Source organism: Oncorhynchus mykiss, chromosome 8 (assembly GCF_013265735.2).
Source record: "Oncorhynchus mykiss isolate Arlee chromosome 8, USDA_OmykA_1.1, whole genome shotgun sequence".
Taxonomy (NCBI): domain Eukaryota; kingdom Metazoa; phylum Chordata; class Actinopteri; order Salmoniformes; family Salmonidae; genus Oncorhynchus; species Oncorhynchus mykiss.
In genome coordinates, this window is record NC_048572.1 from 85,493,435 (window position 1) to 85,508,223 (window position 14,789).

The 14,789-nt window shown below is 42.8% G+C and overlaps 1 protein-coding gene across 7 annotated transcripts in view; it reads left to right on the forward strand.

Annotated features, from left to right (window-relative positions):
* hhatla (hedgehog acyltransferase like, a) overlaps positions 1-12,458 on the forward strand; it is a 41,491-nt gene extending 29,033 nt beyond the window's left edge. For 6 of the 7 annotated variants that reach the window (XM_036986613.1, XM_036986612.1, XM_036986609.1 and 3 more), the window contains exons 3-13: positions 1,061-1,128; positions 1,410-1,523; positions 2,151-2,177; positions 2,877-3,071; positions 4,036-4,245; positions 4,924-5,095; positions 8,412-8,556; positions 8,943-8,978; positions 9,201-9,402; positions 10,665-10,806; positions 11,615-12,458. In XM_036986613.1, the coding sequence (XP_036842508.1) occupies positions 1,061-1,128; positions 1,410-1,523; positions 2,151-2,177; positions 2,877-3,071; positions 4,036-4,245; positions 4,924-5,095; positions 8,412-8,556; positions 8,943-8,978; positions 9,201-9,402; positions 10,665-10,806; positions 11,615-11,772 (1,469 nt within the window). In that variant the 3' untranslated portion in view covers positions 11,773-12,458. The remainder of the gene's footprint in view (positions 1-1,060; positions 1,129-1,409; positions 1,524-2,150; positions 2,178-2,876; positions 3,072-4,035; positions 4,246-4,923; positions 5,096-8,411; positions 8,557-8,942; positions 8,979-9,200; positions 9,403-10,664; positions 10,807-11,614) is intronic. The other variant, XM_036986614.1, reaches the window with a different exon arrangement.
* The last annotated feature ends 2,331 nt before the right edge of the window (positions 12,459-14,789 follow it).

Genomic DNA, 14,789 nt, shown 5'->3' on the forward strand with positions numbered 1-14,789 from the left:
TCGTCCGGCTAGGATATGATACAAACACTCTAAAACACATTAACAACAGATAAATCACACAGTAGACATGTTTCTGGAGATCTCAGTTCACACTAGTCCAATGTAACCACTCCTAAAGAGCCTGTCTGAGTTCTCCTCATCTCTGACGGAATCCACCAGAGCCTGTCTGAGTTCTCCTCAAATCTGACGGAATCCAACAGAGCCTGTCTGAGTTCCCCTTATCTCTGACGGAATCCAACAGAGCCTGTCTGAGTTCCCCTCATCTCTGACGGAATCCAACAGAGCCTGTCTGAGTTCTCCTCATCTCTGACGGAATCCAACAGAGCCTGTCTGAGTTCCCCTCATCTCTGACAGAATCCAACAGAGCCTGTCTGAGTTCCCCTCATCTCTGACAGAATCCAACAGAGCCTGTCTGAGTTCCCCTCATCTCTGACGGAATCCAACAGAGCCTGTCTGAGTTCTCCTCATCTCTGACGGAATCCAACAGAGCCTGTCTGAGTTCCCCTCATCTCTGACAGAATCCAACAGAGCCTGTCTGAGTTCCCCTCATCTCTGACAGAATCCAACAGAGCCTGTCTGAGTTCCCCTCATCTCTGACAGAATCCAACAGAGCCTGTCTGAGTTCCCCTCATCTCTGACGGAATCCAACAGAGCCTGTCTGAGTTCTCCTCATCTCTGACGGAATCCAACAGAGCCTGTCTGAGTTCCCCTCATCTCTGACAGAATCCAACAGAGCCTGTCTGAGTTCCCCTCATCTCTGACAGAATCCAACAGAGCCTGTCTGAGTTCCCCTCATCTCTGACGGAATCCAACAGAGCATGTCTGAGTTCTCCTCATCTCTGACGGAATCCAACAGAGCCTGTCTGAGTTCCCCTCATCTCTGACGGAATCCAACAGAGCATGTCTGAGTTCTCCTCATCTCTGACGGAATCCAACAGAGCCTGTCTGAGTTCCCCTCATCTCTGACAGAATCCAACAAAACTCTCACATTTGTTGTTTTAAATGGTTTGTCCATCAGTCGTCAGTGTACAGTAATTCCCTTTCCTGTTTTGATTTTCAGACAATGTGAACAGAAAAGTGTTCAAGAAGAGCGTGAAACCAGGATGGCACTACTTTGGAAGGAAAATGGTCAGTGGTCCGTTCCCAGTATGTAATGTACAAGCCATCCCATACACTGAAACCGATTAAAACCTAGTCCTGGACTGAATAGTGAGATTTTCCATTGAGCATGCAATTTAGTCTAGTACTAGGCTTAATCTGTTCTAACGAATGGAATTGATTTATCTCTCTGTTCCTCGTGAGACTGTGTTGCCTCACTAATACATTTTACACACTTTTTATGTTATTGATGACATTGATGAAATTGATGTGTGAATTTATATATTTGTGGTTTTTTTCACGTGTTATAGGACGTTGCTGATTTTGAATGGGTGATGTGGTTCACAACATTCCGCAATCACATCCTATTCGCCCTCGCCGGTCATGTGATCTTTGCCAAAGTCTGCTCCCTGATATCTCCCAGGGTGTGTATTCACAGTTACAATGACTTCCCAACACTCAACATGTAGGTTTCAAAAGACACCCTTATTAGGGCTCTGGGCAATATAGTAGTGCACTGTAGAGAGAGATTAGGATACCAGTGAGGGATAAAGCCTAAATGTAGCTTTTTAGGTTTGTGTAACAATTTACATTAAGGGAAAGGGGGGATACCTAGTCAGATGTACGACTGAATGCATTCAACTGAAACGTGTCTTCCGTACTTAACCCAACCCCGCTGCCTTAATCGACATGCACGCCAGTTGTTGGGGGTTAACTGCCTTGCTCAGAGGCAGAACGTCAAGATTGTTACCTAGCGGTCCTGACGCCTCTAGTTGTTCGTATACCTGTGTAGTACCACTGTAATTACGCATAGAAACAACATTGTATTAACATGTTGTTATAGTAACTGAATGATAATTTGCATAACACTGTAATTTGGAGTGTGTTTTTGTTTTGTTTTGTTATTATTGTATAATCCTGCCTACTAAAAAGCATGAGTTGGCTGACTAATGGAATAGCTCCCAATCATTTAAAAGGGGTAAACACCTGACAAATGTGTTCATGTATGTTTTTAACATGCCTTTTTGTTTTGTTCTGCGCTTGCGATGAAGATTGGTATGGATGATTGGTATTGCAAGGTAACATTATTAAACAATAGATAACTCTTAATTAACATGTATATATATAAAAAAAAATGATATTTCATTTCATCCCAACCGGCATCACTTTAGTGTAATCAACCATCTATAATGTCGTCATCGCTGCTGTCTGGTTCCCAATGAATATCTGTTGGATACATATGTCATCTGGACTTGAGTATATTACATCATAGTAATAATGTCCTGGTTTTATCACTACAATCATTGACATTTTTGATAACATTTTATTAACCTTGTAATTAAGTTTTAATAACTTTGATTTAACTTTGTAATTAAGTTATAATAACATTGATTTAAATTTGTTATTAAGTTATAATAACATTTTATTAACCTTGTAATTAAGTTCTAATAACTTTGATTTTACCTTGTAATTAAGTTATAATAACTTTGATTTAACCTTGTAATTAAGTTATAATAACTTTGATTTAACCTTGTAATTAAGTTATAATAACATTGCTATATAGTTGTAATAATAACATATCATACAATTTTTACAACATTGTCACAACATTGTTACAACATTGTAATAACATTAACATAACAACTTTGTAATAACCTTTTGGTAACCTTATAACAACCTTGCAATAACATTGTAAAATATATATATATATATATATATATATATTCAAATAACCTTGTTACAACCTTGTAATAATGTTGGCTCTTCCTGCTCCACAGCACAGGTCGTTGATCTATGGGTTGTACGGTGGCTTGGCGGTGCTGGTCAGTATGGGAGGGGGCTTCCTGGCTCTGGTCCTTTCACACTGCTTCATCCTCTACAGCGTGGCTCTGGTCAAGAGGAAGTGGATCGTCTTCGTCGCCGGTCTCGCCAGCCTGGCCAGCTTCAAGATGGAACCTTTTAATACTTGGCAGGTGGGTTGGCTAAACTTAGATCTGATTGGTTGATTGGACCACTTCAAATATTTCTACCCTATTCCTGTCCTTGTCTCAACAACGTCAAGCAAGTGTCAGGTTAGTGTTCGCAATCAACTATTGGTACGATGGATTCACAACACCATGTCCTGTGTATTCAGAACTAAACTTTAACGGTCCAGTACTATCCTGGTACATAGCTAGTGTAGATTCACTTTCACCCGGAGCTGAGAGAATAAATGCCAGTCCTGGAAGTGAATCTACACTAGCTATGTACCAGGATAGTACTGGACCGATTCACTTTCACCCGGAACTGAGGGAATAAATGTCAGTCCTAGAAGTGAATCTACACTAGCTATGTACCAGGATAGTACTGGAGCGATTCACTTTCACCCGGAGCTGAGGGAATAAATGCCAGTCCTAGAAGTGAATCTACACTAGCTATGTACCAGGATAGTACTGGACCGATTCACTTTCACCCGGAACTGAGGGAATAAATGCCAGTCCTAGAAGTGAATCTACACTAGCTATGTACCAGGATAGTACTGGACCGATTCACTTTCACCCGGAGCTGAGGGAATAAATGTCAGTCCTAGAAGTGAATCTACACTAGCTATGTACCAGGATAGTACTGGACCGATTCACTTTCACCCGGAGCTGAGGGAATAAATGCCAGTCCTAGAAGTGAATCTACACTAGCTATGTACCAGGATAGTACTGGACCGATTCACTTTCACCCGGAGCTGAGGGAATAAATGCCAGTCCTAGAAGTGAATCTACACTAGCTATGTACCAGGATAGTACTGGACCGATTCACTTTCACCCGGAGCTGAGGGAATAAATGCCAGTCCTAACCCACTGTTCCTAGGCCGCCATTGAAAATAAGAATTTGTTCTTAACTGACTTGCCTAGTTAAATAAAGGTTAAATAAATAAACAAGACATCATGTTCACATCTCCTCCAGGAAGGTTTTGTGACGGGCTACTTCGACCTGCAAGACATCCTGTTCTACGGAGGATCCTGTTTCACCATAATGCGCTGTATGAGCTTTGCTCTGGAGAACTGTGAGAAGAAGGATGGCAACTACACCTTCATTGACCTGCTCAAATACAACTTCTACCTTCCATTCTTCTACTTTGGACCCATCCAGACTTTCGATCAGTTCCATGTTCAGGTGAGTCATTTTTCTACTTTTGGACTCATCCAGACTTTCGATCAGTTCCATGTTCAGGTGAGTCATTTTTCTACTTTTGGACTCATCCAGACTTTCGATCAGTTCCATGTTCAGGTGAGTCATTTTTCTACTTTTGGACTCATCCAGACTTTCGATCAGTTCCATGTTCAGGTGAGTCATTTTTCTACTTTTGGACTCATCCAGACTTTCGATCAGTTCCATGTTCAGGTGATTCATTTTTCTACTTTTGGACTCATCCAGACTTTCGATCAGTTCCATGTTCAGGTGAGTCATTTTTCTACTTTTGGACTCATCCAGACTTTCGATCACTTCCATGTTCAGGTGAGTCATTCTTCTACTTTTGGACTCATCCAGACTTTCGATCAGTTCCATGTTCAGGTGAGTCATAATTCTACTTTTGGACTCATCCAGACGTTCCATCAGTACCTTGTTCAGATGAGTTATATCCTTGAGCAGGTGAAGCTGGCAGTCATAATTCAATTGACATTGTAATATTTCACTAGAGTATTTAGTTCATCAATTTGATGTCACTTTAGTTTGTTTTCTATATATTTGTTGTTTTATAGAACTAATGTATTGGTCAGTTATTTTTATTTTTTTACCATACCATGATCTTTAAACTTTGAATCCCCCCCCTCCCCCCCCCCCCCCCCCCAGGCCAACAACCCTAACCTGACCCGTAAGCAGAGAGAGATGTGGAACATTACCACCGGGGCTTTGTTGCACTTGGGAGCCATTTTTGTGGTGGACGTGTTCTTCCACTACCTGTACATCCTGACCATCCCCAACGACATGAAGCTGGTCAAGCAGCTGTCCGACTGGTCCTTGGGTCAGTTCAGCTAACTTTAAGGTTCAACATTTATCAGTGTGGGCCAAGGAGTTTTTCCTGATCAGGAATACATAATCATGAAAAAAAGGTTTATAGCCCTTCTTATCAAGCATTGAAATACACCAAGGCCGAGATTCAATCCCATCACACTTTGTCGACAATGCACCTTATAAAGGCAATGTTTCCCCTGTTCGCAGAGACTGCATTCACGGTAAACACTGCATATGTTTTCTCCATGGTAAACACTGCATATGTTTTCTTCAAGGTAAACACTGCATATGTTTTCTCCATGGTAAACACTGCATATGTTTTCTTCAAGGTAAACACTGCATATGTTTTCTCCAAGGTAAACACTGCATATGTTTTCTTCAAGGTAAACACTGCATATGTTTTCTCCATGGTAAACACTGCATATGTTTTCTTCAAGGTAAACACTGCATATGTTTTCTTCAAGGTAAACACTGCATATGTTTTCTTCAAGGTAAACACTGCATATGTTTTCTTCATGGTAAACACTGCATATGTTTTCTTCAAGGTAAACACTGCATATGTTTTCTCCATGGTAAACACTGCATATGTTTTCTTCAAGGTAAACACTGCATATGTTTTCTTCAAGGTAAACACTGCATATGTTTTCTTCAAGGTAAACACTGCATATGTTTTCTTCATGGTAAACACTGCATATGTTTTCTTCAAGGTAAACACTGCATATGTTTTCTTCAAGGTAAACACTGCATATGTTTTCTTCAAGGTAAACACTGCATATGTTTTCTCCATGGTAAACACTGCATATGTTTTCTTCAAGGTAAACACTGCATATGTTTTCTTCATGGTAAACACTGCATATGTTTTCTTCAAGGTAAACACTGCATATGTTTTCTTCATGGTAAACACTGCATATGTTTTCTCAATCGGAAATGACTTTTTAATGGTACATTGTCGATCGGATTGAATCCCGGCCCAATGCTGGGATTCTACACGACTTCTAAATGATAACACATTTCCCGATTTTCTTGTCACAAATCTTTCATTCAAACCATCCTCAACCCCAGGATGTGGATGCTCACATTACACCGTGATTCCCTAGTTAATCATGCCCTGCATTTCTCGGGTTCTCGTAAAAATGCCATAAAGCAAACATAACGGAAACATAACCAAACATAACGCAAACATAACGGAAACATAACCAAACATAACCAAACATAACGCAAACATAACGCAAACATAACCAAACATAACGCAAACATAACCAAACATAACCAAACATAACCAAACATAATGCAAACATAACAAAACATAACGGAAACATAACAAAACATAATCAAACATAACCAAACATAACCAAACATAACCAAACATAACGGAAACATAACAAAACATAACCAAACATAATGCAAACATAACCAAACATAATCAAACATAACCAAACATAACCAAACATAACGCAAAAATAACCAAACATAATCAAACATAACGCAAACAGCGAGCTGCTTTATTAGTGTGCATAAATAATGTGTTGAGAAACATCAAGAAAGAAACGGAAGTGCAGAATATGGACCAGCCAATGGAAGAGGCTCAGAATATGGACCAGCCAATGGAAGAGGCTCAGAATATGGACCAGCCAATGGAAGAGGCTCAGAATATGGACCAGTCATTGGAAGAGGCTCAGAATATGGACCAGCCAATGGAAGAGGTGCAGAATGTGGACCAGCCAATGGAAGAGGCTCAGAATATGGACCAGCCAATGGAAGAGGCGCAGAATATGGACCAGCCAATGGAAGAGGTGCAGAATATGGACCAGCCAATGGAAGAGGGGCAGAATATGGACCAGCCAATGGAAGAGGCTCAGAATATGGACCAGTCATTGGAAGAGGATCAGAATATGGACCAGCCAATGGAAGAGGTGCAGAATGTGGACCAGCCAATGGAAGAGGCGCAGGATATGGACCAGCCAATGGAAGAGGCTCAGAATATGGACCAGCCAATGGAAGAGGCGCAGGATATGGACCCGCCAATGGAAGAGGCGCAGAATATGGACCAGCCAATGGAAAAGGCGCAGAATTCGGACCAGCCAATAGAAGAGGCGCAGAATATGAACCAGCCAATGGAAGAGGTTCAGAATATGGACCAGCCAATGGAAGAGGCTCAGAATATGGACCAGCCAATGGAAGAGGTGCAGAATATGGACTAGCCAATGGAAGAGGCGCAGAATAGGGACCAGCCAATGGAAGAGGTGCAGAATATGGACCAGACAATGGAAAAGGCGCAGAATTCGGACCAGCCAATAGAAGAGGCGCAGAATATGAACCAGCCAATGGAAGATGTTCAGAATATGGACCAGCCAATGGAAGAGGCTCAGAATATGGACCAGCCAATGGAAGAGGTGCAGAATATGGACTAACCAATGGAAGAGGCGCAGAATAGGGACCAGCCAATGGAAGAGGTGCAGAATATGGACCAGACAATGTTTGGACTTGGACAATATGGAATTTCGATTCTACAGAGGGAATGGGAGGTCATATAAAACGTTTAATATTGAAAAGGCAGCTGTTCTCTCCACAGCTCCCCCAATCTGTCTTACATCACCTCGGTCCACACGGTGCATGTTGTTGTTGCTCTCCTCTTCACCATCTTTGTTTTGGTCTCACATGCTAAGGGCTCATTGGCTATTGGCAGTAGTCCGTTGCCCAATTGCGTCGTAGCACTGCTCATACTACAAGATGTACGACAAAAATGTCTGACATGTCAGAAATGTATAAGGTCATCCGACAGGGGTCTGGAGAACGGAACAGTCATCATCGGTGCGTCCTTGACCTGTTCAAACTACGCCAGTCCCGACGTATACTGACCCTAGCCCAAGTTCATAGGATTTCACCCCGATCATTCAAATTAATCTGAGATGGAAAAAAACATGGCGAATTCGTAGCGAAGTAGTGTAGTGTACGCCCTGCATAAATCCCCTGGATTGAATCCTGCTTATGTCCTCACCTGACCAGGAAAACAAAAAATACAACCTCATCTTATAGGCCAATATCACTAGCTAACAGAGATATCAAGTTTAGCATGATTTCTCTGCAGAGCTGTCGGTGTTTGTGGTAATACAAATATGATATTACGCTACGGTATTATCTTCTCTCTATATAGCGTATACATATTATCAATGACACGTTAAAATTTGTAACAAAACTGTAAGTTAATCGCATGTCGTTTCAAATGATGCGTGATCTGACAGGAACTTAACTTGTTTTGTCTCGTCTGTAGCTGGTCTGGCCTACTCTAACCTGGTGTATGACTGGTCTCTCTGTCTCGTCTGTAGCTGGCCTGGCCTACTCTAACCTGGTGTATGACTGGGTGAAGGCAGCGGTGATGTTTGGGGTGATCAACACTGTGGCCAGACTGGATCATCTGGATCCTCCTCAGCCTCCTAAGTGTATCACCATGCTCTACGTGTTCGCTGAGACGTAAGTGTCCAACCACCACAGGGATTCACATGTAGTGAATCCCTGGTTTAAGAGCATTGGTCCAGTAATCGAATGGTCGCTGGTTCGAATACGAGAGACGAATAGGTGAAAAATCTCTCGATGTGCCCTTGTGCAAAGCACCTAAATCTTAATTGCTCCTGTAAATCGCTCAGGGATAAGAGTTTCTGATAAAGGGCGTGAATGTATGTCTCAGAACCCTAACCCTTCACATGTGAACACTTGTCTAGTGACTGTCGGAAGCTGTGTTCTGTGCCATGTCATTATACACCTACTACTGGATGTGGACATCACAATGAGTATTGAGTTTTAGGTCAATGAATATAGAGTCCATGCTCTCTAACTAATATCCTCTCTTCAATTTGTAGGCACTTTGACAGAGGCATCAATGACTGGCTGTGCAAGTGAGTGTCCCATAGTCGATAGATGGCAAAACATTTTCAAAACCCTCTTAATGCCCAGAATTCATTTTAAAGCTGATTTTACTCCCCAATATCAGTGGTCCCTAAACGATTTCACTCTGGCCCCACTTCCATCATTGGGGAACATCCTTTGATGACCAGAGACAAAACCATGAACCCTTCAGTACTAACAAACGGTGTCTCCATCTCGATCTCCTCTGACAGGTATGTTTACGATTACATTGGAGGAAGCCACAAAAATATCTTCAAGGAGCTTGTGGCGACCATCTGTACGTTCGTTGTGACCACTTTGTGGCTGGGTCCATGTGAGCTGGTCTACATCTGGTCGTTCTTCAACTGCTTTGGTCTCAACCTGGAGCTCTGGGTGGACAAGATCTTCTCCTTACCTCCCTTCTCCAACATCGAGGTAAGTTAATAACACCAGCAGCAAACCATCCTTGCCTCCCACTGCTGGCTTGCCTCTGAAGCAAAGCAGTGTTGATCCTGTTTGATCCTTGGGTGGGAGACCAGATGCTGCTGGAAGTGCTGTTGGAGGGCCAGTAGGAGGCACTCTTTCATCTGGTCAACAACAAAACATATCCAAATGACTCAGGGCAGTAACTGGGGACATTGCCCTGTGTAGGGTGCTGTCTTTTGTATGGGATGTTAAATGGGTGTCCTGACTCTCTGAGGTCACTAAAGATTCCATGGCACTTATCGTAAGAGGGGGGGGGTTAACCCGGGGTCCAGGCTAAATTCCCAATCTGGCCCTCATACCATCACGGCCACCTAATCACCCCCAGTTTCCAATTGGCTCATTCATCCCCCCTCTATTATCCCACCTCTATTCCCCAGGTCATTGCTGTAAATGAGAATCTCAGTTAACTTACCTGGTGAAGTAAGGGTTAAAAAAAATACAAGGCAAATTGTTATTGAAAATGAATGGATGCTATGTGGGAAAGAGCTGTTCTATGGTAGACCAACCCTCATCCTGGGGGGGCTGCTGTACCCTCTGCAGGAGAGGCTACTGTACCCTCTGGGAGGGGCTACTGTACCCTCTGGGGGGGGGGGGCTACTGTACACTCTGGGGGGGGCTGCTGTACCGTCTGCAGGAGAGGCTACTGTACCCTCTGGGGGGGGGGCTACTGTACCGTCTGCAGGAGAGGCTAATGTACCCTCTGGGGGGGGGGCTACTGTACCGTCTGCAGGAGAGGCTACTGTACCCTCTGGGGGGGGGGCTACTGTACCGTCTGCAGGAGAGGCTACTGTACCCTCTGGGGGGGGGGGGGGGGGGGCTACTGTACCGTCTGCAGGAGAGGCTACTGTACCCTCTGGGGGGGGGGGGGGCTACTGTACCATCTGCAGGAAAGGCTACTGTACCCTCTGGGGGGGGAGGGGGCTGCTGTACCCTCTGGGGTGGGGGGGCTGCTGTACCCTCTGGGGGGCTACTGTACCCTTTGGGGGGGGGGGGGGGGGGGCTACTGTACCCCAGCTGTGTACTGATATGAATCAGCTGCTCATTGGAATCATGATTAGCTGAATCAGGTGTGCTGCCAATGTTACCATAATGGCTCCCAATATTTCAATATTGCTTTGAAATCCAATCCTTTCAGATTCATGTCTGCAGGAGTGGCTGTAGAAAATAAGGCCTGGAGACTGATTGAGTCCCTATGTCCCCTCTGTCCACAGTATGCCATAGGTGAGGCCATGTCTCGTAGAATCAGAGCCGTCTTCGGGGCCCTCAACTTCTGGACTATCGTCCTCTACAACGTCCTGGCTCTCAACAGTCTGGAGTTTGCCAAGCTGGTGGGAAAAAGACTGATCGTCCAAGGTAAGAAGGACCGTTACTGTAGTGGACAACACAAAGAACAATGCTCAAAAGTCATGGGGAAAAAATATATTCCATAATTACATTACAGGCCAAAAGTAAATATTGTATGTAGCTACATAGAAAAAATGCCACAGAGAATAACGGCTTGTTGGTCTGAGGTGTTCTTGACCAGTCTGATAAAGATGTCCTCCTTCCTTGGAAACTGTTCTTGACCAGTCTGATAAAGAATTGTCCTCCTTCCTTGGAAACTGTTCTTGACCAGTCTGATAAAGATGTCCTCCTTCTTTGGAAACTGTTCTTGATCAGTCTGATAAAGATGTCCTCCTTCCTTGGAAACTGTTCTTGACCAGTCTGATAAAGGATGTCCTCCTTCCTTGGAAACTGTTCTTGACCAGTCTGATAAAGATGTCCTCCTTCCTTGGAAACTGTTCTTGACCAGTTTGATAAAGATGTCCTCCTTCCTTGGAAACTGTTCTTGACCAGTCTGATAAAGATGTCCTCCTTCCTTGGAAACTGTTCTTGACCAGTCTGATAAAGATGTCCTCCTTCCTTGGAAACTGTTCTTGACCAGTCTGATAAAGATGTCCTCCTTCCTTGGAAACTGTTCTTGACCAGTCTGATGAAGATGTCCTCCTTCCTTGGAAACTATTCTTGACCAGTCTGATAAAGATGTCCTCCTTCCTTGGAAACTATTCTTGACCCATCTAGTTTACATTGAAAACGGCAGTCGTTCAAAAGTATATTTTCTCCATCTTATATTTCACATCTTTCTCTAGTCTATTTCTCACTTCTTGTCTCTGTCTTCCAGGTTTCCCTCTGTCCACCCTGTCTGTACTGTTTGTGACCTACTGTGGTGTTCAGCTGGTGAAGGAGAGGGAGAGAAAACAAGCCTTTTTGGATGACCCCGAGCCAGCGGCCGTGCCCCAAGACATGCCTGAGGAGGTCGGAAAAATGAAAGCTGAGTAAACGCATAAACAAGGAGAAAACTTCATTTTGTTTTTTGAGGACCTGGTTTTCACATCAACAATCAACAACCCCCCCCCCCCCCCCCCTCCCCCACCACCCCCCAGCCCCTTTCAATTTTTTACACCCTTGAGCTTCCATACTGTACTGAATCGTACCAGACTGTCACAAGTCACAGGTAATCATCGTCGTGGCAACTCTTCTACTACTACTACTACTACCAAGTTGTCACCATGACAACTACTACTCTACCACTCTGTTGGTTTTGAAAAAACAAAGCATTATTTAATTATTTTTAACTGTGAAAAGTCCTGAAGTGCACTTGCTGTAGATAATCGTCATTTGACACGTACCCTCGTCCTTTTTGGTACATACACCGAAGGTACATTTTTGTATATTCATATGAAACAAAAGATGGATATCAGGAAATTGAAGAGAGACAAGGGAAATATTTTATGCAGACACAGCTGATATATTGACATCACATGTTCTTATTCAGAGCGACTTACAGTAGTGATTGTATCCATTTTTTTGTACCGGTCCCCAGTGGGAATCAAACCCACATCCTTGGCATTGCACGTTGTTGTCAAACACCTCTGAGCCAAATGTCTCTACATTTTGTTCAAGTGTCATTTATGTCTGTTTTTAATGTACCAAAACTATTGCAGTAATACAAAACTGAAACCTCATAACTCTTGTCTTGTTTGTGTTAATATTACATAGGCTTTTTTTTGCAGAATGTTTATTTCTACTTGAGACCTAAATGACATTAACATTTTTCATCTTACATCTTGAGAATTTCTTTAAGTAAGAGATCCAGTGGGAGTCCCTGCTGAGTAACTATATAGGTACACATGTTACAGAAGAGGCCTACTTTATCTCTTCAGGATATTTTTAGGCTATTGCATTGGTTGAGCCCCCGTCTAACAAGAATCAAAGGGTTACAGTACTATTGAACTGAAAATGTGGTTCAAAATGGATTAATAATTTATAGAATGGATTACATTCTTAGAAATAAATCTTTGTGTATATGGAATGAACCCCAACCCAAACATAGCACTGAAGTCCATCCCTCCATTCTACTATAGACAGTATCCATGACTGCTCAACTCCATACAGTATCCATGACTGCTCAACTCCATACAGTATCCATGACTGATCAACTCCATACAGTTTCCATGACTGATCAACTCCATACAGTATCCATGACTGCACAAATCCATACAGTATCCATGACTGCTCAACTCCATACAGTATCCATGACTGCTCAACTCCATATAGTATCCATGACTTCTCAACTCCATACAGTATCCATGACTGCTCAACTCCATACAGTATCCATGACTGCACAAATCCATACAGTATCCATGACTGCTCAACTCCATACAGTATCCATGACTGCTCAACTCCATACAGTATCCATGACTGATCAACTCCATACAGTATCCATGACTGATCAACTCCATACAGTATCCATGACTGATCAACTCCATACAGTATCCATGACTGCACAAATCCATACAGTATCCATGACTGCTCAACTCCATACAGTATCCATGACTGCACAAATCCATACAGTATCCATGACTGCTCAACTCCATACAGTATCCATGACTGATCAACTCCATACAGTATCCAAGACTGCACAAATCCATACAGTATCCATGACTGCACAAATCCATACAGTATCCATGACTTCTCAACTCCATACAGTATCCATGACTTCTCAACTTCATACAGTATCCATGACTGCTCAACTCCATACAGTATCCATGACTGCTCAACTCCATACAGTATCCATGACTTCTCAACTCCATACAGTATCCATGACTTCTCACCTCCATACAGTATCCATGACTTCTCAACTTCATACAGTATCCATGACTGCACAACTCCATACAGTATCCATGACTGCTCAAATCCATACAGTATCCATGACTTCTAAACTCCATACAGTATCCATGAATGCTCAACTCCATACAGTACCCATGACTGCTCAACTCCATACAGTATCCATGACTTCTCAACTCCATACAGTATCCATGACTTCTCAACTCCATACGGTATCCATGACTGCTCAACTCCATACAGTATCCATGACTGCATAAATCCATACAGTATCCATGACTGATCAACTCCATACAGTATCCATGACTGCTCAACTCCATACAGTATCCATGACTGCTCAACTCCATACAGTATCCATGACTTCTCAACTCCATACAGTATCCATGACTTCTCAACTCCATACAGTATCCATGACTGCTCAACTCCATACAGTATCCATGACTGCATAAATCCATACAGTATCCATGACTGATCAACTCCATACAGTATCCATGACTGATCAACTCCATACAGTATCCATGACTGCACAAATCCATACAGTATCCATGACTGCACAAATCCATACAGTATCCATGACTTCTCAACTCCATACAGTATCCATGACTTCTCAACTTCATACAGTATCCATGACTGCTCAACTCCATACAGTATCCATGACTGCTCAACTCCATACAGTATCCATGACTTCTCAACTCCATACAGTATCCATGACTTCTCAACTCCATACAGTATCCATGACTTCTCAACTTCATACAGTATCCATGACTGCACAACTCCATACAGTATCCATGACTGCTCAAATCCATACAGTATCCATGACTTCTAAACTCCATACAGTATCCATGACTGCTCAACTCCATACAGTATCCATGACTGCTCAACTCCATACAGTATCCATGACTTCTCAACTCCATACAGTATCCATGACTTCTCAACTCCATACAGTATCCATGACTGCTCAACTCCATACAGTATCCATGACTGCATAAATCCATACAGTATCCATGACTGATCAACTCCATACAGTATCCATGACTGATCAACTCCATACAGTATCCATGACTGATCAACTCCATACAGTATCCATGACTTCTCAACTCCATACAGTATCCATGACTGCTCAACTCCATAAAGTATCCATGACTTCTCAACTCCATACAGTATCCATGACT